We start from the raw sequence: 24,830 nt of genomic DNA, 5'->3' as shown, positions 1-24,830 counted from the left end.
GATTGGCAAAGTGGCAGCATCAATGGGCTCAAGAATGGCAACAATAGTGAGGTTGGCCCAGGACCGGGCAGTGTTTTCGTTCTGTTGTGCATAGGGTCGATATGAGTCAGTACCAACTCGATGGCACCCAACAACAACAACAACACATCCTTAAAGACCCTTTGAGTTAGTTCTACTGCGTCCTCTATGTGTTGGGGGCTCTATGTGTTGGAATTAACTCCCTGGCAGCAGGTTTGGGTTTAGATATTAAAGACTAATACACAAAAATGGATTTACTTTAAAATCTCCTCAAAATTTTACCTTACGGTTCTTTTAAAGGAGTCCTGGTGTGGTGCTGTGGTTTATGTGTTGGACTACAAAGTCGACTGAACCGCGAAGTCAGCTGTTCAAGCTCCTCAGAAACCCTACACAGGGTCACTATGAGTTGGAACCGACTCAGCAGCACTTAACAACAACATTCTTTTAAAATCATTTAGATTCATAATTTCTCCTAACACATGCCTCATGTATTTAATAAATGTGACCTTATTAAATTAACAAAGATGTTTTAAATATTTATGAGTATCTTAAAAAAAATTCTTCATAATAATATTTTACAAAGGTTTTCATATGTTGGGAAATAATACTTGGGAAGATTTCTAGTACATCGAATATTCCATGTAGTATTACAGATAGCAGATGGAAAACAGAAAAAAAGAACCATTTCTTTATGGTTACCCAAAGAGTGAGAGCATGGATCTGTCAGAAGGTGGTTGATTGCTTGATTTTGCATAACTTAATTGAGATTATTATTATTTCTAAATGCGGGTTTGTTTTACCTGTGTAAGCTAATTAACTATAAACATATGGTATGTGAAATGCATGCTTCTCAGGTAAATTATGTACCGTGAACATGCATCCATATTTCATAGCTTCATCCACACAAATAAACCTCCTATGGAAGTGCTATAAAGCAAACACAATTTTGCAAATTGCATATCACTAGTGGTGGAGCTGGTACCCCATTTTCCCGTCATTATCCCTGACATTTTACTCACAATGATGATGAGAGGCATTTTCAAAGAGGAAATTTCTCCCATGGAACTGATTAATGTGATGAAGTACTGTATAGAAATGAGGGACAGCATAAAACCTCTGCAATTCCTACCTTTTCCTTTTACCTCTACACAAATGTCATCTGTACACGAGACAGAAACCAGTTACACAGAGGCCAATCCACTCGAGTCAGCAAACATTGACGTGTATTTTGCACCTACTATGTTCCTTCCAGGTCAGACCCGACTCGACAGCACTTAACAACAACAACAACAACAACAAATATTTCTTCTGGAGTCCTAGTGTGGCGCTGTGGGCTTAATGTGCTGGACCGCAAAGTGGGTTTGAACTACCAGGCTGCCAGTTTACCAGCTGCTCCTTGGAAACCCTATACAGGGTCGCTATGGGTCGGAACATACTCGAAGGCACTTAACAACAACAACAACAACAAATGTTCCTTCCAGGCATTGAGCTGGGAAACCAAGATGGAACAAGTCAGAGCACTTGCATTTTCTTAACTCCCTAAGGATTGAATTCAATTTCATTTCAGTGGATTCCAAAGGTCCCAAGTGCATGCTTTAGCTCCATCAATGCATTTCGAGCAAAGCAATCAGGTCTTTTAGGCATATCCCCAGGTCCCATGAAGCTTCACATTTAACATCACTGGGTACACCCATCTCTCTTGTCACTCTAAACCCATTCAGTGGCTTATGCTCATTCAATACTGAATTGTGAGAACTTAGGTTGCCACCTTGCCATAATTTCTCAGACCTGACTGCTAAAATATCTTCATTTCTGAATGTGAAACTAACCTAGAAAGCAAAACAAAAAGGTTTTTATAGAGATGAATTTAAAACATATATATAAAATAAGATAACAAATAAGAGCAGACAGAATTCTGGTAAATGTCCTATATTAAGTAGAAATGAAAAATCAGAATATTCAAGATGTAGACGTGTGAGATCATCTGCTTCAGATATGGTACATACAGGGCACTAATGATCCTGTCTGCCCCCCTGGCAGACATCACTAATCAATCATGCTCCTCTGTGCCTCTAAGCCTGGTATGCTCAACAAATGCTTCAGAAAGCCACTACCAATTTATCAAGGCTTAGCACTAGAAGTGAAACTTATCTGCCATCCCTGTACTGGTTCCATCATTTTATTTTATAGGTAAGGAACCAGATCTGGAAAGATAAAATGATGTCTCTCAAAATTCATTAGTTGTCTCCAACAGGCAGTACAACGACTTAAATGTCTTTTGTGATTCAAAATCAGTATTTTTCATGATCACATCCTTCTGTCTCCATCTGTCCTTGATAAACTCTTGGTTTTCTAGGGTTTTGATGCTTATTCAGGAATCATCAATTGCTTTATCGCTGAAGTGTCTACATGATGTATATTTTATAAAGGTTTGAAGTCTTTCTTCTCTTCTTCTACCTGAAAAAGCTATTTTGAAGTAAGAGATTTGGTGATTAGTTTGTTGTTGTTTTTCCAGCATGGTGGTTTAGGGGCTTATCATCATGTTAGGAAAGTCAGAAAGATGGCCTAGTCCAGGTGTATGGGAAAAGGTCAGTGACAAGGAGCAGAGATGCTGGAAGTCTTCATTTGATGAAGACGACTAAAATAAAAGGAAAAAAAGTACCAACCCACAAAAGGAGGTAAAAGAAAGACAAGGAAAAGAAGAAGGCAAAGGGATCAGAAAGGAATAATAATAGCAATATCCAGAGAAATATTTTGAAATTTTTAAATGGTATCATTGTCAAGGGGAAATACCGCAGGTAAAGTTTATGAGTACACTGGAATGTGTTTACCTGCGGGAGCCATGAGAAATACAGACCTATTCTGTGTGTTGATTATAGAGTTCACTCTCTCTCTCTCTCTCCTTTACAAAGGCTGGCTTTTGCTTTCAAGAAAAGACTGTACTTTGTCAGATACATATGACTGAGACAGAACATTTTATTACCAACATACTGAATCATGTATACAAACATACACACATACATTACACGCATACATGGTGGTGGTTGCATGCTGTCGAGTCAGTTACGGCTCACGGTGACCCTATAAAGGTTTTTCTATATATATAAAAGGAGCTCTGGTAGCGTAGTGGATTACGAGCTGAGCTGCTAACCACAAGGTCAGCAGTTCAAATCTACCAGCCACTCCACGGGAAATCCACGGGAGAACGATGAGACTTTCTGCTCCCGTAAAGATTTACAGTCTAAGGAACTCTGTACAGGGTCATTCTGAGTTGAACCAGCTCCATGGCACATGACCACATATACACATATGAAGGTGGTGGTGGTTATGAGCTGTGGAGTGATGGGGGTGATGGCAAAGATACGCATGATGACAAGGCCAGCAGCAAGAACCGTAACAATCTTTCTTCCACTAACTTCTCAATATCTATCTGCACACCTCTACTGAGGTAACTAGGGAAGGGGCCTGAGCGAGTGGACACCCCAACCCACTACTGGAGGCTTCTACGGTACACACAATTTTATCTTTGTTTCAAAGTGGAGGTTCTTATCTCAGCTTTTATATTGCTTCTACTTTTGGGCCTTTTGATCACACATTTTTCCTGAAGGTGGGAACTTTTTCTCCCTACATTACCTAAGAAAAGACAGCAATTGTGGCCATATAGCCAAGCTACAAGCATACCCCATAATATTTCACCATTGAGACAAGAGCCAATAACAGCTGCTAAATATTACATGCGAAAAGGGAAGCCTGTCTCCTGATCATATCCACCAGGAGACACCCAGTAAGCTTAATAATACAACAACAAACATCCATTTAAGCATTAAAAACCCACACAATTACAGGACATGACAAACAAAAGATCACAAACACAACAAACAATCTCAAAACATGTCCAAAACCAGAAAAGAGTAATTGAGACAAATGCATTAGAGACAGACAAAGGCTCCCCAGAAGAGGAAGAGCAGAGTTTGGACTTGCCTGAGAAAGAATTCAGAAGAATGATATGAAAACAAATTCAAATGCTCCAAAAAGGGGTGGAGGAAACAAGGAAGAAGTCAGGAAAGTACTATAAGAGCAATCAAACAAGATTGATACAGCATTGGAAACAATTCAAAACCTGCAAATAGAGGTCCAGATGATTAATAATAAAATATCAGAAATGGACAATACACTGAAAGGGGAAAGGAGCAGAATAGAAGAGATGGAAGCCAGAACTAGCGAGCTGGAAGAAGAATTTCTCAATACAGTTAAGATAGAAGAACAAGCTGAAAAAAGGATAAAAAAATCTGAAGAGAGTCTAAGATTCATGCTGGATAACACGAAGAAGAACAACTTAAGAAGTATTGGCATTCTGGAACAGGAAGAATCAGAGAAGTCCACAGAGGAGATAGTTGAAGAGCTGCTGGAAGAAAATTTCCCTAACATCTTGCAAGATGAGAAGATAAACATTCAAGAAGCTGAACGTACCCCAGGAAGGATAGACCCTAAAAGAAAGTCACCAAGACATATAATAATCAAGCTATCCAAACTCCAAGACAAGCAGAAAATTCTAAAAGTGGCCAGGGAGAAGAGAAGTGTCACTTATACAGGCAAGTAAATCAGATTAAGCTCCGACTATTCAAAATAAACCATGCAGGCAAGAAGGCAATGGGGAGACATATACAAAACCATTAAAGGAAAAAGCTGCCAACCAAGAATCGTCTATCCAGCAAAACTATCAACCAAACACGATGGTGCAATCAAAACATTCCAGGATAAACAGAATCTAAGAGACTTTATCAAAACCAATCCAGCACTTCGAAACATCCTCAAGGGAGTTCTTTGGACTGCAAACCAATAAAAACACACAACAACCAGAGATTGACAGGCGTGGCAACACCACCTGGAACTCAAGTCAACAGACAGCAGAGTCCAGAACAGAACAAAACTACAGCAACTAATTGAAAGGAGCTGGGAGGTCAATTGAAGATCAAAATTATATCAATGTCAAAGAAGGGATAAATGTAGCAACAGAGACTCAGGTGGTGAGGATGTCAGGTAGATTAATAATTATATACAGATTAGTAATAATACAGAAAAGTTAATAGACTATACGGTAACCCCCAAAAAAGCTAATACTTCACAACTTACCATGAAAATGAACTTCCAAGCAGAACAAGCAAACATGAAAACTAAGAAGAAACAGCACAAAAAACACAAACTCAGCAAAAGAAGTCATGCAGGACAAAGGAATGAACAGCACTACCAAAAAATTAACATAATGGCAGCAATTAATTCATATCTATCAATAATTACATTGAATGTTAATGGATTGAATGCACCAGTGAAGAGACAGAGAGTGGCAGAATGGATAAGAAAACAAGACCCTTCATTATGCTGCCTGCAAGAGACACAGCTTATACACAAAGACAAAAACAGATTAAAAGTTAAAGGATGGAAAAAAATATACCAAGCTAACTGCAACAATAAACAAGCAGGAGTGGCAATATTAATCTCTGATAAAGTAAACTTTAAGACAAAAACCAGCATAAGAGACAAAGAAGGACACTATCTATGACTACAGAGTCAATTGAGCAAGACGACATAACCATAATAAATATCTACGCTCCCAAGGAAAGAGCACCAAGATATATGAAGCAAACCTTACTAGAATTGAAGAAAGAAATAGATAAATCTACAATTATAGAGATTTTAATAAACCACTTTCGCAAAGAGACAGAACCACCAGAAAGAAACTCGACAAAGCTACAGAGGAACTAAACAACACAATCAAACAACTTGACCTCATAGATTAGTACTGAGCATTCAACCCAACAACAGCACAATATACATTCTGCTCCAGTGCACATGAAACATTTTCCAGAATTGACCATGTCCATGTGTTAGGTCACAAAGCAAGCTCCATAAATTAAAAAATATCAAAATACTACAAAGCATCTTTTCAGACCATAATGCTATAAAACTAGAAATCAACAATAAGAAAACCAAGGAAATAAAGTCGAATACATGGGGACTGAATAACACCCTGCTGAAAAGCGACTGAGTAAAAGAAAAAGTTAATGTGAATTCACAAAGTTCCTAGAAACAAACGAGAATGTCCCAAATCTTTGGGACACAGCAAAAGCAGTCCTGAGAGGACAATTTATTGTGATAAATGTGCACGTCCAAAAAGAGGAAAAAACCAAAATTAACACATTAACAAAGCATCTCCAACAATTAGAAACAGACCAGCAGAGGGAAACCTACAGTCACCAAAAGAAAAGAAATAATAAAGAGCAGAAATAAATGAAACGGGAAACAGAAAAACTACAGAAAGAATCAACAGGACAAGAAGCTGGTTCTCTGAAAGGATTAATAAAATTGACAAACCATTAGCAAAACTAACAAAAGAAAAGAGGGAGAGGACACAAATAACATGCATTAGAAACAACATGGGCGATGTCACAATGGAACCAAACGAAATCAAAAGGATAATAATAATACTATTAAGAGTTGCACTCTGACAAATTCGTAAACTTAGAAGAAATGGATATATTTCTAGAAAAACACAACCTACCTAAACTTACTCAGAGTGAAGTAGAAAGCTTGAACAGACCCATAACAAAAGAAGAAACTGATCAAGTCATTAAAAACTCCCAACCAAAAGAAAAGAAGTCCAGGCCCAGATGGCTTCACGGGTGAGTTCTACCAAACATTCAGAGAAGAACTGTCACCAATTGTACTCAAATTATTCCAGAATATAGAAAAGGATGGAAAACTCCCTAATACTTTTTATGAAGCAAGCATAACCCACACACCAAAAAGAAAGAAAACTATAGACCAATATACCTCATGAACAGACGCAAAAATTCTCCAAAAAATCTTAGCCAACAGAATCCAATAGCACATCAAAAAAATAATACATCATGAAATGGGTTTCATAAAAGGGATGCAAGGATGGTTCAACATTAGAAAAGCAATGTAAATATTATAAATATTAATAAATTTAATAATTTATAAATTTAATAATATTTAAGTTTTAAAATATTATAAATAAGAAAAGAACCACATGATCATATCGATTGATGCAAAAAAGGCATTTGACAAAATCCAACATCCATTCCTGATAAAAACACTCAACAAAGTAGGAATTGAAGGGAAATTCCTCAACATAATAAAGAGCATATATACAAAACCAACAGCCTACATCACTCTCAATGGAGAGAAACGGAAAGCCTTTTCCCGTTCTGCAAACGGGAACCAGACAAGGATGCCCTTTGTCACCACTCCTATTCAATATTGTTTTGGAAGTTTTAGCCAGAGCTATACGGCATGATAGAGAAATTAAAGGCATCATGCTGTATGTTGTTGTTGTTAAGTACCGTTGAGTCAGTTCCGACCCATAGCAATCCTGTACAGGGTTTCCGAGGCTGTAAATCTTTACGGGAGCAGAAAGCCTCATCTTTCTCCCGTGGAGCCCGATCCGTAACCACTACACTATCAATATAGCTCTGGCTAAAACTGTGCCTTGACCCAGGCTGCCAACAATCCAACTCCTGGCCAGCCTCAACTCCGCCTTCTCTGGCCCTGCCGTGCACAGGGCATCCTACCCACTGGACAAGGGCCTCACTGCTCTACAAGCTCCAGACAGAGGAAACCATGTTCATAATGATGATCCTGGAGTGTCCGAAATCTCCTGGGGCTGATAAAAGATCAAATCAGTTGTCCTAAAAGCTAGATGCACTTCAGAATCCACTGGGGAGCCTCACCCTCTGATGCGAATGATTAGCTTTCCTTTGAGACCAAAGAATCTGTATCTTTAACAAGCATTCTGGGTATGACAGACATTTGGGCACCAGTGGTCTAAGTTACATATGACATAATTTTAGGTTCTAACCCAGCACGGGATATTTAATTTACCCCAAATGATAGACAGGCTTATCAGAATATTTATATAAGCAGAACACACATTCCCAACCATTCTAGGTAGCATTACTATACCTGGTAATCCAGCATGCTGAAGCTTGGAAAAAACTGACGAATTCGAGATTCAAAAAAATAGGGGAAAATCCAGAAAATGGGTAGTTCTTTGTGATTATCATCTAGTGCATATGGAAAGAAAAAGTGAGGAGTCAGAAATTGGTATGAGAGAAAATATAAACCAGTAACTATAACTGAAAAGCTTCTGGTACTGGGAGAAACTGCAATTGTTGAATAAAAGTAAATCTTGTACAAACACTAGAGAATGGTCACCACAGGGGTATTTACAACCAGACTTTTCCAGTTATCAATGCAGATGTTATATCATTGCACCGCTACAAAGAGTATCGAGAAGTATTCGTTGTATGTTTATCATTAGAAGGAGTCCTAGGTTAAGCACTTGCTGCTAAAAGAAATGTTGGCAGTTCAGAGCCACCCAGTAGCTCCACAGAAGAAAGATCTGGCAAACTGCTTCTCTAAAGCTTACAGCCTGGAAAACCCCAATGGGACAGTTCTACTCAGTCTCCTGGGGTCACTCTGAGTCTAACTCAACTCAGCAGCACCTAACAACTATGATATAATCGAGGGAAGGGCAAAGATATCAACAAAAAAGCGAGAAGTAAAAAGGAATTCTCACTTTGAAACACAAAGATAGCAATGTTGTAGTGGATGGAGCCCTGCAACCAGGACGAGCAGCCTCTCAAACTGGCCGACATGGTGAGGATCAACAATCCGCTCCAGCGAAATGAGCAGACCCGCCGCAGTCCACATCCCTGCACAGCACGGGACGTTCTCACAGTTCCTTGTGGCCACCATGGTGGACAGTGAGCTGCCTGGCTTGCCCTGTGCCATGCAGAAGTCTGGGTGTCCCCTCGAGTCCCTGAAGCACCAGTCACAGGGCAGGGAAGCCCCAGTGCAAAGGAACATAAGCATGTGACTTCTCAGCCCATATGGTAATCACCCTCAGCCCCAACCCCTCCAATGGCCACACTGACGTGCCCCACTCCACTGCCATAAATGTGACCTTTGCAGAGACTGTCATCCCCTTAAAATTGACAGACTTCAGGAATTAGTATACAGAGCCCAGTACTTCATCTGAGACAACCCCAAGTCCAGTGACCTTCTCCTGCAGACCAGCTACAAGATATGATGGCGACATTGTCATCTGCAAACAGCAGCTCAAACGTCCAACGTACGTCCAATGTACAGGGTCTGCATCCTCCTGGCTTACTAGGAGGGGCAGGTCTAAATGCTAGCTCAGCCACACCAGTCATTCTGTTGGAGAGAGATGAGGCTGTCTGCTCCCGTAAAGACGGACAGTTCGAACTGTGTCCTAAAAGATCCAGGTGTGGCGTTGTACCATCAGCACTGGACTGTGAACCACAAGGTCGGCAGTTCAAACCCACCAGCTGCTCCTGGCAAACCCTTTACAGGGTCACTATGTGGAGTCAGAACCGACTTGAAAGCACTTAATGACAAGAACAACAGGGTCGCTATGAGTAGGAACTGACTCAATGCCAATGGGTTTTGGCCACAACTCAATCCTGGTTTCCGAGGATGAATCAGTCTTCTGAATTGTGGAAGATCCTTAAAAGCAGTCTTATCAAAATGAGTTTTGATTAGAAGCAGGACAAGGACCTACTATTACAGAGTCCCCAGCCTAGACTGTGGTTGTTGTGACCCATGGTGACCCTCCTGCACAATAGAAGGAGAGACTGCCCAGTTCTGCATCATCCTCGCCATGTGATGAAGCACCGGGCACGCTATACCTGACAGATCCCACAGTCTACACACTGTCTCTCAATATACAAGAGTGGGCTTCAAAAAGGTTGTGGGAAGATTCCATTATCTTTTCAGCCCATTTTCCCACAAACTTTCTAAAGAACCTTCATATATTCCATATACTGTCTCCTTAAAATAGGCCTTACTTAGAGATTAATAACCCCATTTTACAAATGGGGAAACTGGAAACACTAGCTATTAAGTCACAAGTTCATGTTTACACTAAGACGTGGCAGAACAGGAATGCAAACTCATAAAGTTCTTTCCCAGTAACAGTGATTGTACCCGTTCTCCTCAGTGGACGTCACAAGAGCAAGTATGTGGAACCATTAAGAATCTGAGTCCAGTTTTGCAGTGTTTGACCAATGCACATTCCTGATGTAGGACAATTCATGGCGAAGCTTGACCCCACCCCCCAATCCTGACACTCCCACAGCTTGTCAATCTGCAAACTAGAAAGGCACCCTTAAACAAGGATGGTCTGACAAACCCCAAGCTGAGGAGTAACACAAAGCCATGAAGCAATGTTCCAGATTGGTATCTGTGTGTCACTGAGGACCACCGCTAGGCTACTGGATGTCTGACCCCCACACCCAAATCTGGGCCACAGGCTGGGTGCCCTCTTAAAAGTTTACGCAAAACCTGACGATCAGGAAATACAAGGCTCACGTGGCAGAGATCTGGGTCTCACTCCTGTATTGCCCGCACCCGGACACTCAGTGAATTTTCACTGAATGAATGGCAACGGTCACTGCTGTCCTTCATGATGTCCCTACTCCCTGCCGCAAACAAGTATTTTACCAACAAGCCATTTTAAACATGCCTGATTAGGATCACACCATGCTCATTGTTCTAACGACATGTGCCGCAGCATCAAACTGGCCTGCTGAAACATATGACTGGCGCTCTCTCTCTAGTTACAGCCTCTCACTGCTCTGGCTCAAGAGGCTCTGCAGGTGTCTGGCAGGGAGTAGATGCATGTGGAGTTGGCAGTAAGTCATAAATTACACACCTTGCCTTTGACCTTCTTTCCACAGAGCAATTAACTTCTTGAATGTAACAGCCAGAGGTTCAACTAGGCCACCAAAAGGGGGATCTGTCACTATAATGACTCCTTCGCCTTCATCTTCCTGTAAAAACGCTCGGCACTCTTCAAGGGCAGCCTGGAACAAATGAAAGTTCATTGTGAACCGCGGACATCCAGCTACTAGTTAAGCACTTACTCACTTGCGCCACCAGAGACTTCTGAGGCACCTAGTAGATACTTACTTAGTGAGTGATGGTTCCAACTCAACGTTGACCCTGTATAAGGTTTTGAGGCTGTAAATCTTTATGAAAAGCCTCATCTTTCTCCCTCAGAGTGGCTGGTGGGTTTGAACAGCTGACTTTGTGGTTAGCAGTCCAGTGTTTATCCTGCAGCAACGCCAGCGCTCCTAATGATTGACTGTTGTTTCGTGTGCAGTCAAGTCAATTTCCTCTCACAACGAGATGGTTTTATAAAAGGGTTTCGTAAAAGGGTTTTGTAAAAGGGTTTCCAAGGAGCAGCTGGTAGGTCTGAACCACCAACCTTGCAGTTAGCAGTCCAGTGCTTATACTATAGCCCCAGGACTTCAGTGATTGATTGGTCACAGTGGTGGTAGTGTGCTGTGGAGTCGGTTCTGACTCTTAGCAACCTTGTATAGGGCTTCCCAGGCTGTAAATCTTTACGGGAGCAGAAAGCTTCATTTATCTCAGTGGAGCGGCTGGTAGATTCAAACTGCTGACCTTGTAGTTAGCAGCCCAATTCATAACCCACCATGCTACCAGGGCTCCTTCAATGATTGATTAGTAAATGGTAAGTTTGTATGGAAAAATTTGACTTAGGAGTAGGTAGGAAAAAGGGGGCAATGTTACTGTTGTTAAGTGCCATTGAGTTGGTTCCAACTCATAGTGACCCTGTATAGTGTGTTTCCGAGGAGCAGCTGGTGCATTTGAACTACCAACCTTGCAGTTCAAGCTACCCTTGTTGACCAGTGCATTATCCCACAGAGCCATGCCAGGACTCCAGTGTGGCGGAGACATGAAAATCATTAGAACAGGAGTCTCCTGGACTGAGTGGTGGCTTCTCATGTATATTGCTATTATTGTTGTCAAGTGCTAATGAGTCAGTTCTGACTCATAGCGACCCTGTATAGGGTTTCCAAGGAGCAGCTGGTGGGTTTGAACTGCTGACCTTTTGGTTTCCAGTCCAGTGCTGATCCTACAGCGCCACACCAGGAGTCCATTGTTGTTGTTAAGTGACATTAAGTCAGTTCTGACTCATAGTGAAGCTGGATAGGGTTAACTTGTGGTTAGCAGTTCAGAGCTGATCCTACAGTGCCACTTATATAGTGAGGACGTTTTAATGAGCTGAATGGCTGTTTCCTTCTGGAAAGATGAAGGGAACGTTCAGTCTTTGCAGCTCATTCCAACAGTTATGCTATAAACTTAAAGTTGTTCTGTAATGTTATAGAGAATTTTCTACAATAGGGCTAATGACAAGTTACCTTCTAAAAAGTATATTAAACCACTAGGTCTTTAAATGTAATTTTATCCTTCTTTTGTCTCTATTTTTTACCCTACTTTTGTCTTTATTCAAGATAAAAATCAAATTCATATATGCTGCTTACAAAACAAATCACTAGCCCACCACAGCAGCGTCGAGTAGTAACACGCACTGGATTACTTGAGGTGGTGATGTCACCAGCCCTGACCTCACCCTGACTCAAGCACCCAGACTGTCAGCTGGCCCTGCTGCAAAGCCCCTGTCAATACCCCCGCAGTCCTCCACACCCAACATCTCCAAACATCCTTTCCTTGTTTCGAGAAGGGAAACGCAACCCAGGTTACAGGGCTGAGTCATCTCGGAGTGCTCCTCAGTACACAGGGTCACTACGTCGTCTCCTTGCCATCCGTGACTTGTCTGCAGAACCCAATTCTCTCCTCTTTCTCCTAGTTAGTGGTCTCTCGTCAGGTGACTTTCACTTCCTGCTGCCCATCGCTCTCACCTAATCAGTTCTGAAACCCTTTTAACTGCTATTTTGGATACTTGGTATTAACGGCTATCATGGCTGGGACATGGATCGCAATGCTAAACGGATTCAAAAGAAAGGAACGCATCACTGGCTGTCCTTATCAACACAGAAGACTTGTTTTCAACCCCAAGCAACCATTTAGAGTTTGTTTTCATTTCCTAAATGCTCAGGTTTTTTTTTTTAGTCCTGCAAACCATGCTCCCATTTTATCTTTATCTAATATCCCAGAGTACAACAGACACTCGAAGCACGAGTATATACTTGTACCTTACAGGTAGGTATACTCTGGGAGCACAGTGACTCTGTAAGAGATAAGCACTGGACTGCGAACCACAAGGTTGATGGTTTGAGCCCATCAATTGCTCTGTAGGAGAAAGATAAGGCTTTCTGCTCCTACAGATTTACAGCCTTGGAAACCCAATACAGGGTCACAATGAGTCAGAACCGACTCGCGGACACTCAACAACCACCTAGGTATGCTTCCTGTAGTCTTCTTGATGATTTCACAGCCTTTCCAGCCAACTTCCTGACAGACATGATTGCTTGGATGGCTATAGTTTTTATTTTGACAAAGTGCTCCAACTAGAGGGATCAGCTCTGCTATGTTGTGAATTTGCAGTGACACTGTACGTGAAGCAGCATTTTTAAAACCTTTGTCCATTTCTTTACGGATCAGGTTAGTAAAAACATAACCCTTCTTAACTGGGACATGGTGTTTATACACAGCTAACAATTAGCCACCGAATCAACTATTTATTTATATAACACATTAAGTCTATAAAGGAGTCTTTGTGTAGCACAATGGATAAGTGCTGGACTACTAACCAAAGGTTGGCAGTTCAAACCCACCCAGAGGTTATTCAGAAGTAAAGCCTGGTAATTTGCTTCTGAAAGGTCACTGACAAATGAAAACCTTATGGCACTGTTCTACTCTGACACAGCAGGGCCACCATGAACTTAAGCCAACTTGGTGGCAACTTACAACTGACCACAACAAGTCTATAAAGGAAAAGACCTTTATTGACCCTGTCTGGGAACTGAAGGAAGCTGAAGGTAGTGATGTCTGACCAGAGCTCCGGAGAATGAGTTCATATTAACAAGGCTACAAGAGAGTGGATGGCAGAGGCAAATGTATGTGTAAATGTGGCACAAAAGAGATCTGATCAGTTCAATGAGTCCCGAGCCCAAACAGCACAGGCGGGTGCAGGGAGAAGACAGGGTGGAAATCTAGTGGGGTCTGGGTCACAGAGAGCTGCAGAGGCCTTGGGAAGACCCCCCAAAGCAGTCTCAAGTCATCAGAGGGTGATAACATGACCACTTCTAGGTACTCAGTAAACACTTGGTGAATTAATAAAAACAAATGGCAATAAATGATGAAACAGTCACAGTGATTTCTAGGAAATGGACAGAAAGATAGCAAAAAGAGGGCCCTTAAATGTATTCTTCCACAATAAAAGAAAGAAGTAATAATGGTCATTTAAGTCTTACCTTTCCATCAAAGAAATGATGGTTAAACATGTTATAATGGCAAAAGCTATCTTCCAAATAAAACTGTGAGTACCTGTAAAAGAACTGGATTTTATTACTGGAGTTACTAAACTCATCCCAGCTTTACATTAAATAAATAGCCAGCATTTCACAACTATGAAATTGCACCGTTAAGAAATGAGTTTCATCCCTCTGTAGCTTTGTGAAATACAGACTACTTTCTAAAACTCTCAGAGAGTCTTCAACAAGGGATGGACACCAGATTGAAATTATTTTCCCACATTCAGCTAAAAAGGGACAAAGCTACCGAATACTCATATATATATAAAACACACCCGTTCCAACAGACCAGATCACTGACAGATTTTATGCAATTTAAGCTTGACATGAGTTGGCAATAAAAATATTATTTTTCATAGTGAATCATTTTAAAGGAACTACTGAATCAACATTTCTGTTGCACAGCTGTTAATTATTTTCTTCTGTAGTTAACAACAAAAAAAGTATTTTGTACAAAACTTTTTTGACTATTGCAGATCAGCCCATAAAACATGGTTGTCAATCCAAGAGAAGAAAAGAATATGTACATTTCATACTTACCAAACGAGTGCTAAAAAAGGGATGTTTATGTACTGATTAAATGATTTTATTCTTCTAGCATACTATAAGCAGTTCCCGACTTACAATGTATTCAAGTTACAGCAAACAACACTTACGATCACCGTTTTGGGAGTGGTTTTGGTATATCTTATAATTTTCTAAGGTTTTCATTCTCAGATGTTTTAATTTTATGATTTAATGTCAAAACACTAGTGTAGAGATTTCATTTTCTAAACTAAATCAGGAGCTTCAGTTGCCTGCAAACAGGGGCTTAGTCCCTGATTCCTTTGCTAACGTTGACATGCAGGTTCAGGGAGCAGTGAGGGGTCACTGTGAAATCTACAAGGAAAGAAAAAAGGGCCATGTAGACAACTCTCCCTCATTTCCTGACTAGAAAAGCCATCCCAACTCCAGGGATAACTGGGGTGATCCAGGACTTTGCACAAATGGAGTTATTACTACAACTGACAAAATGCTAACATCATCACTCTGCATAGTCGGGGTATGTATGTATTAAAATACATCTGTAAGTTTGCATGTAATGTTTCTAATAACCCCTAAAGATCAACTATGATCATATTGTTAAAGATACAGATAATAAGCAATAATAAAACTAAACACACACACAGAAAGAAGTATATGATTTATGTCAGAACAAACAAAGGTGCAGTCCTACGAACAGAACTTCATTGTTCATCAGGGACTACGAGTAGTTTAAAATGCCATCAACAATGAATGAGGTTTCTTAAAATCCTAGTTTAGCTTACTAAAAAAAGGTCTGCTCTTGGCATTATGCTCTTTTAAGATCTATCTATAGAGGATCAAATCAACTCATCTGTGGGAAAAGACAATGGAGAAGCTCAGTATCATCAGCCAAAATAAGGCCAGGGACAGACTGGAACTGCTTACATGCAAATTCAAGGTGAAGCTGGAGAAAATTATAAATCCATGATAATATGACATTGAATATATCCCACCTGAATTTACAGACCATCGTAAGAAGAGATTTGATGCACTAGACACTAGTGACCAAAGACCGCTCGTGCTCTTCTCCCTTGATGGTCCTAGGGTTCTCTGTTCCTGGACTGTAACATTAACTACTCCCCTCTTTTTGTTACAAAACTTCTACCTTTAGAGTTGTGACAGTCACAATTAGTCATGACAACAATTACTCACTACTGAATCATAAGAATCTTATCCCCCATCTCATTTCACCAGACCCGTCTAGATAAGATGAAAACTATTCAGTGGAGATTTTACCTTCCCCCAATTCTGAAACTAAACTCCCTCTTGAAAACTTGTAAGCCAGTCACTTCATGCATTTATGTTGTTGTTGTTAGGTGCCATCAAGTCGGTACCGACCCATAGCAACCTTATGCACAGCAGAATGAAACATTGCCCAATCCTGGACCAACCTTACTATTGTTGCCACACTTGAGTCCATGGATGCTGCCACTTGGCCAATCCATCTTATTGGGGGTCTTCCTCTTTTTCTCTGACCCTCCACCTTACCAAACATGATATCCTTCTCCAATGATTGGTCCCTCCTGACAATATGTCTAAAGTATGAGAGACAAAGTTTGGCCATCCTGGCCTCCAAGAAACATTCTGGCTGCACTTCTTCCAAAATGGATATACTGGTTCTTTTGGCAGCCCATGGCATTTTCAATATTCTCCAACACACTGTAACTCAAAAGCATCAATTCTTCTACTGTCTTCCTTATTCACTGTCCAGCTTTTGCATGTATATGAGGTTACTGAAAATACCATGGCTTGGGTCAGGCGCACCTTAGTCCTCAGGCTGACATCTTTGTTCTTCAACACTTTAAAAAGTTCCTGTGCAGCAGATTTGCCTAATGCAATACATCGTTTGATTTCTTGACTGCTGCTTCTGTGAGTGTTGGTAGTTGATCCAAGAAGAATGAAGTCCTTGACAACTTCAATCTTGTCTCCATTGATAAGAATGTTGTTTATAGCCCCTCCCATTTTAGGTAGCCAATGTTTAAGTTGCCCATCCCTATCAACCCTGTATACAAAGGGGACAGGATTGATACTGGATGTGAAGACTCCTTCCCTCTTAGCTGTTATTTCGAGCTAGTACATCCATAAGTATAGGTCAAGTTCATCAAATTGTAGCAATTTACACTTGTTTCCTTTATCAAAAAACCTTCCTCTAGTTGAGTTTTGACCATCAAGCCATCGAGGCTAGGTCAAATGGGTACTATCTACAAGTTTGCATGTTCTTTTGCGTCTCCCCTCACCTCATATCAGCTGGGCACTTTGCTCTCAGCTATAGCTCTCTATGTCTATGTCCTTGTCCATGGGCACAAGAGTCCACAGGTCTCTCACCACACTTTGGACCAACCAGCCCTTCCTCTTCTCTCTCTCATCTCCAGGTCAACAGGAGTCAACGGACCATGGCTGAACTCAGTCCATTTCTTTATTGCTGCCTTTCTCCTTCTTCCACTCACCAGGAAACCAATGTAGTCGCCAGCAAGCTTACATGCCTGCTCATGTGTTTCCTTTGAGTTTCAGTCTTGGAGAAGGGGTTGTCCTGAAGGGACTTGATTGCTTGCCTTGATGGCTTCCCAGTGAACAACTTCCTTGTTCTTGTAGTAGCTAATCATACTGCCATTTTTGTTTTGGGTTTTTCCTGCTGGTCTTTCTTTCAAGAAGTATCTTCTGTTCCTCTAGCTGCTCCAGACTGGTCTGGATAGCAAGACTTTGTCTCTCGTACTTTGGACACATTATCAAAAGGGACCAATCCCTGGAGAAGGAAAACATTGTTGTTGGTAAAGAGGGTGGGCAACAAAGAGGAAGACCTCCACTGAGATGGACTGATTCCACGGCAGTAACAGTGGGCTCAAACATAACCATTACAAGGCTGGCACAGAACCAGACAGTGCTTTGTTCTGTTGTGCACAGGGTCACTATGAGTTGGAACGGACTAGACTGCACCTAGCAACAATAATAGGAGCTAACTGACAACAGCAATTTAAAAGATTAGACAGAGAAGCTTATGGGCAGTGAGTTTATGTCAATGAACCCATAATGTTCTCTGTCTAATCGCTAATCATCTTTCCAAGGAACAACTGAGAAAAACAGGGTAAGAATCAATGCACACCTCAAAGAATGTTATCAAGTCAGTGACTTGTACGTGTAGAAACTGATGAATCGGTGTATGTTTTCCTGTGTATATACACAACAATGAAAAAACAAATTGTATTGATAAAAATTAAAACCCTAAAACATTCAATAAACCCATGGGGAGCTTTAAAAAACTACCAAAGGTGGGCCCAACTCCCAGAGATTCTGATTCCATTGATCTGGATTGGGGTCCATGAATATTATTTTTTAAAGTTCCCCGAGTTGAAGTTTGAATAGGGTCCACAGATTGTATAGTAATCAGTTTCCAGGTGGAAATACTGAACTACAGTTCTGCAGGTGTTACCATGAAGAACAATTTGGTAAAGGGCTCAATTATTTCCAAATCAAAAGTCATAAAAAACGTTCTTCATGTGATTCCTGAGGAACAACTGGAACTGAGAATGCTACAATAAACACTTCCTAAGTGACAAACAACAATTGAGCGTACCAGCTTTGAAGACTAACATTTTATACATTTTTGCCAGTTTGCCACATTTTGGTTTACACTGACATTCATTTGATTCCTGCAAGACTAAGCTTTCTTTATTCCTCAATGGTATTTGTACTGCTTGACTATATGTTTTGCTCTTTGATATATATAGGTCTTAATGTATTTCTTGTTGATTTTCTAGTTTTTCGTGTAATATAGAAAGTTTTTTGCTATCTAAATAGGATTTTGAACTTTTTAATATAAACAATTCACATATGAACCAAGCCATCTTCCTATAGAATTCATAGTCTCATAAAAAGACAGGGGCACATCCTTAATTACATCCTTAATTACACAACTTGTTGTTTCTATTTGTAATCACATCACAATTATCCATTAGTGTCTACAACACAGTCACCATCTGTGCCGCTGTCAAGTCGGCCCCAACTCACAGTGACCCAGTGAACAATGAAATGGTAATGTCTGGTCCCACTCCATCCTCGATGACTATGTTTGAGTCCACTGTTGCAGCCGCTGGTCAATCCGTCTCTTTGAAGGTCTTCCTCTGTTCACTGACTTCCGCTTCACCAAGCATGACCTTCTTTTCCATGTCCAAAGTACGTAAAGATGAAGTCTCGCCATCCTAGCTTCCAAGGTACATTCTGGCTGTACTTCTTTCGAGATAGATTTGCTTATTCTTCTAGCAGTCCATGGTACTTTCAATAGTCTTCACCCACACCCTAATTCACACTCTATGGTGAACGTTTGCTCGCTTATGAGCTGTATAACCTTAATACATTATTTAACTTATCAGAGCCTCAACATCCTATCTACTAAATTGAGGTAACAATAGCTCCTTCCTCAGAGGAAATGGTAGGATAAATGAGATCATGTTAAAGCACTTAATACAATGCCAGTTACATAGTATATGTTCTAATGTTCGGTGTCATTTTTCATATCAGTTATAAAGGCAAGTGTTAATTCTTCTAATACTAGGGAACTGTGTTCATTCAGCCAAAATTTCTCTTTCTACAACCTAAAAGGGAGTACGGTGGTTCTACAGGATGAGTGAAAAGAGAAATGATGTCAAGTCGATTCTGACCCTTAGTGACCCTGTATAGGGTTTCTGAGGAGTAGCTGGTGAGCTTGAACCACCGACCTTGCAATTCAAACTGCTTTTCAGTCTGACACATTAACCCACAGCGCCACAGGTCTGCAAACCACAAGGTAAGCTGTTCGAGTCCACCGGCCACTCCTTGGGAGAAAGACGAAGCTTTCTGCTCCTGCAAAGATTTTCTGTAAAACCTAAGAAACCCTATACAGGGTTGCTATGAGTCAGAACTGACTCAATTACAGTTAACAACATTGTTAGACAAAACAGGGAAAGAAGGGGTCTCAAGTCACTCTAGATATAGCCTGTCACAGCAGGAAACAAGTCAACTACAGCAGTGAGGACTTTTTGACGAGGGGGAGCGGAGAGAGAGGAGACTGTTAAGAGGAAGTTAATTGATGAAAAGCCGAAAGCTGAAAATCAGGATTCAAGGAAACCTTATATGAACCAGTTCCCCAGACTAGCTCCTTGGGTACTCGAACCAGGAGTATAGCTGCTCCCCTGGCAAAGGGAAGCTGCATTCGAGGCTTCAGCTCCTCTTCTTTCTCAAGGTGGATGCCCGCCTCTATCTATAAGGGCATCTGTCTTTCATTTCCCTAAGCCTAACTTCGTTTTTTGGGGGGTGGGGAGGGTGGAGGGAAGGACAATAGCACCATTCCAGGGACAATTCAACCGTGACAACATAAGCTAAAAAGGGTCCCTGGTGGCACAGTGGTTAAAGTTCACGGCTGTAAATCAAAAGGGTTAGCTGTTTGAGCCCACTAGCCACTCTGAAGGAGAATGATGCCCGCTCTGATTCATAAAGATTACAGCCTTGGAAACCCTAGGGGCAGCTCTACTCTGTCCTACGGAGTCCTGGTGTGACGCGGTAGGATAAGCACTGGACTGCTAACTGCAAGGTTGGCAGTTCAAAGCCACCAGTTGCTCCTTGGAAACCCTATACAGGGTCACTATGAGTTAGAACTGACTCAATGGCACTTAACAACAACAAGAGGGTCACTATGAGTTAAAAGCGACTCAAAGCAATGGGTTACTTTTGTGTTTTGCTTTGTTTTAATAATCTAAACCCATTTCCTTCTCATTTTGCGGAGACAGAAGAGCAGCTGCTCACCATTCTCAGTACAATATCCCTTAATGTCATTTAAGATACCCTTAGCACATCTGCTGGATTTCCTACAACATAAATTTGTACTGGAGAAATAAACAAGAGGTTTGGATAACTGGAAAATATTAAAACAATGTATTTTAACCTAAGGAACAAACAAAAACCTGTAGGACAATCCCAATTAACCACAAATAAACAAATCTGTTGCAAATAATTGATACAAGAAATTTCAGTACTATTACAGTCATAGGCCAACCATCATGCATGAGTTTTTCTTCTTTTGTACTGTTTGTAAATATGGGCAAAGAAACACACAATGCTTTTTTTTTTTTTTTAGTTTATCACTCTCCCAAACCATTCTTTTTTATTGCTTCATGAAGACACCATACAGGCAGTTTTAGAATTTAAAAAAAAAAAAAAAATTTATTTTAATTGCGTAAAATTCAGCACAGCACACCTGTCCAAATCATTCTGAGCAGTTAGCAGTGTGCAGAACCAGAGAAGAGGGGAAAAAAGCCAAGATTTCATTTAGAAGTTTCCATCAAATACAAACAAGGGAACCTAATTATTCATATTTTAAATTATGAAAAATCACTCAACATTGCACTCTTAAAATGAAACTTGTTACAAAGAATTATTCTCTACAGTGAATGAGGCCAATGAATGAATCAGGAGTGCATACACTTGAGAAAAGCTCAAAAGGACAGTCATTTAATTTGGCCATTCATTCTGGGTAAATGAGAGTCAGTTACCAAGTGTCAAACATGCTCTCCAGACAGGAAATGTAATCATGAGCTGAACCTAAGAAATGCAGTTTTGGAAAATAACTTTATTTGGACGATCATTTGCCAAGTGGAGTTTCACATCTTTCATGTTAAAATTAGAACACACAGAAATCCATCGGAGTAAATGTGAGCTTCCTATCGTTTACCCCCAGAAGAGGATTATTTATAGCACATTTGCATAGGCCACTGTGGCTTCAGCTAGACTCTCTGTAGGGCCACAACCAACCAATGGCAGAGTGTTGTTGTTGTTAAATGCTGTCCAGTAGGTTCCGTCCGACCTCATAGCGACTGTGTATAGGGTTTCGAGGGGTGGCTGGAAAGGTAAATTATTCGCTGTCATGCTGTACTACTTGTAGGAATTGTTTCCTAATTGTGGTTTTTGTAAGAAATCTGAGCCAAGCACACACTCCATCAGACTGAGTTCATGTGGCTATGGCTGGTGCTGGTGTTGGCTGCCCTTGAGTCCTGCTCCTCAGAAACCCTATACAGGGTTGCTGAGTCAATGGCACTTAACAACAACAAACCTCTATGGGGAGCCCTGGTGTGACACTGTAGGATAAGCACTGGACTGCTAACTGCAAGGTTCAAACCCACCAGCTGCTCCTTGAAATTCTATTCAAGGTCACTGAGTCAGAACTGATTCGATAGCACTTAACAACAAATCTTTAGGGGAACAAATCAGCAAGTCCTTCTTCTACAGTGCGGCTGGGTGAGTTCGAATGGCTCTCCTTTTAGTTGGCAGCTGAGTGCCTCACCGCTGCAGCACCAGGTCTCCTTGTGGCTACTAATGTGTTTCCATAAAGCGTTTTCTCCTGAGATCTCTTATAGAAGTGAGGCAGGGACACACGACATTATCACACAACTCAGCTAGGATGGCCCCAGTAGAAACACTATCAGCTTGCCTGCATTACACAGAGTAGACTATGTTCGATCATTTAGGAGCCCTGCTAGTGTAAAGAGTTATGAGTTGGGCTGTTAACCAAGGTCAGCATTCTTAATCAACCAGCTGCTCCGTAGAAGAAGATGACGCTTTCTGCTTCCGTGAAGATGTACAGTATCAGAAGCCCTAGGGAGAGTTGCTATGAGTTGGAACTGATTCCAAGACAAACAACCGTCACACCACCATATTGAATAATTTAAGGTCAGTTTTCTTTAAAGAAACAGTAATGCTTGAAGTTTTGGCAAATTCTTTGAGGTGGAACACTCTTTTTTTATCCTCCTAGTTCTTTTCAGGAGCAATGGAGATGCAATGGTTAAGCATTTAGCTGGTAACTTATAGGTCAGCAGTTCAAACCCACTAGCTGCTCCATGGGAGTTTGCTTCTGTAAAGATTCCCAAAATAACTAAAGCCAGTGCCATCGATTGATTCCAACTCACAGCGACCCTGTAGGATAGAGTAGAACTGCCCCTTAGGGTTTCCAAGGCTGTAAGTCTTTCTCCCATGGAGCAGCAGGTGAGTTTGAACCAATGACCTTGCCGTTGGCAGGCAAACACTTCACCACCGTGCCAAGGCTCTAAAACCCTATGGAGCAGTTCTACTCTGTCCTATAATAAGTCAGAATGGACCTGGACAGCAATGGGTACTAATTATCTCTAGTAATCACACCACCACAAATTAGCTTAAGAAAAGCTCATCTCGTCTTTAATGAAATAAAACCCATCATATAGCTTTTCACATAAAGTCAAAGAACCGTACTATTGAAAATACAGCACTGTGTCGTTCCCACGGAAGTAAAAATACCCAAGGTTGGAATCTGAGTGTCACTGATATGTGGTGTTTACAATGATTCAAGAACACTTCTCTGTGTTTGGTAAGGTGGAGGGTCAGAGAAAAAGAGGAAGACTCCCAACAAGATAGACTAACCAAGTGGCAGCATCGTTGGACTCAAGTGTGGCAACAGTAGTAAGGTTGACCCAGGATCAGGCAGTGTTTCGTTCTGCTGTGCATAAGGTCACTATGGGTCGGTACCGACTTGATGGCACCTAACAACAACAACAACAACAACAACCCTCCTCCCTCAGGGGAATAGCTACTTCCAGTGATGAGGCCGTTTCACACAGTTAGTCAGAACGGACTGTGAAGGCTCAGCAGCTGGCTCTGGCCTGGCCTGATTACTCTACTCATCAAGTCACAATGATGGTTCTGGGATGGGCATGTGACCAGCCAAGCCAATCTGAGAACTTCCCTGGAGCTTGCGGCCGGGCTCGCAGGAAACAGTCTCTTTCCACTGGGCAGTAAAGCTGAGACTTAACCATTAAAGCTGCTGCCCACAAAAGTCTCTGGCAGCATAAAGGAAGCTAGCCATAGAATAAGACTAACACAGAAACAAAGGCAAAATGAGAGAGGAAAAGAGAAAGAGTCGAGACCTAACATTATTGTATGAGGTCTTGGATTAAAGCCTGCTATAGACATCTTCCACCATTCGTCTGTCATTTTGTTGTACTGTGGTGGTTTGTGAGTTGCTGTGATTCTGCAAGCTATGCCACCAGTATTTTAAATACCAGCAGGGTCACCCATGCTGGACAAGTTTCCAATGAGCTTCCAGATGAAGACAGACTAGGAAGAAGAAATGACGAACTATTTCTGAATATTTAGTCACTGAAAACATTATCAATAGCAGAGAAACACTGTCAGATATAGTGCGGGAAAATAAGCCCCTCAGGTTGGAAGGCACTCAAAATGCGACTAGGAAAGAGCTGCCTCCTCAAAGTAGAGTTGACCATGATGACGCAAATGTAGTAAAGCCCGTGGAAGAAAAGCCTGTGGGACCTTATTTGCTAATGGGGCACAAAATACCTGTAAACACCCATTAATAATCAGAACACAGAATGTACGAAGTATGAATCCAGGAAAAGTAGAAATGGTAAAAAATGATTTGGAACGCATAAACATCGATATCTTAGGCATTAGTGAGCGGAAATGGACTGGCATTGGCCATTTGAATCTGAAACCACATGGTTTACTATGCTGGGAATGACAAATTGAAGATGAATGGTGTTGCATTCATTGTCAAAAAGAACATACCCAGATCAGTCATGAGGTACAATGCTGGCTGAGATACGATAATATCCATGCCACTATTATTCAAACTTACACACGAACCACTAAAGCAAGTGAGGATGAAATAGACAAATTCTACCAACATCTTCAATCTGAAATTGATCAAACATGCAATCAAGATGTATTGATCATTACTGGTGATTGGAATGCAAAGGTTGAGAGCAAAGAGTAAGGATCAGAAGTTGGAAAATATGGCTTTGGTGATAGAAATGATGCAGGAGATCACATGATAAGAATTCTGCAACATCAATGATTTGTTCATTTCAAATATCTTCTTTAGACAGCATT

The 24,830-nt window shown here is 41.1% G+C and overlaps 1 protein-coding gene across 2 annotated transcripts in view; it reads right to left on the bottom strand.

Annotated features, from left to right (window-relative positions):
* The window catches only part of ZCCHC4 (zinc finger, CCHC domain containing 4), a 73,762-nt gene that overhangs the window by 20,463 nt on the left and 28,469 nt on the right, over window positions 1-24,830 (bottom strand). For both annotated transcript variants that reach the window (XM_006866299.1, XM_006866300.1), the window contains exons 6-8: window positions 14,304-14,376; window positions 10,775-10,925; window positions 8,002-8,102 (exon numbers count right to left, since the gene is read on the bottom strand). In XM_006866299.1, the coding sequence (XP_006866361.1) occupies window positions 8,002-8,102; window positions 10,775-10,925; window positions 14,304-14,376 (325 nt within the window). The remainder of the gene's footprint in view (window positions 1-8,001; window positions 8,103-10,774; window positions 10,926-14,303; window positions 14,377-24,830) is intronic.

This window comes from Chrysochloris asiatica, unplaced genomic scaffold (assembly GCF_000296735.1).
Source record: "Chrysochloris asiatica unplaced genomic scaffold, ChrAsi1.0 scaffold00089, whole genome shotgun sequence".
Taxonomy (NCBI): Eukaryota; Metazoa; Chordata; class Mammalia; order Afrosoricida; family Chrysochloridae; genus Chrysochloris; species Chrysochloris asiatica.
Note: the sequence above shows the minus strand (reverse complement) of the source record. Positions and strands in the feature narration are given on the sequence as shown.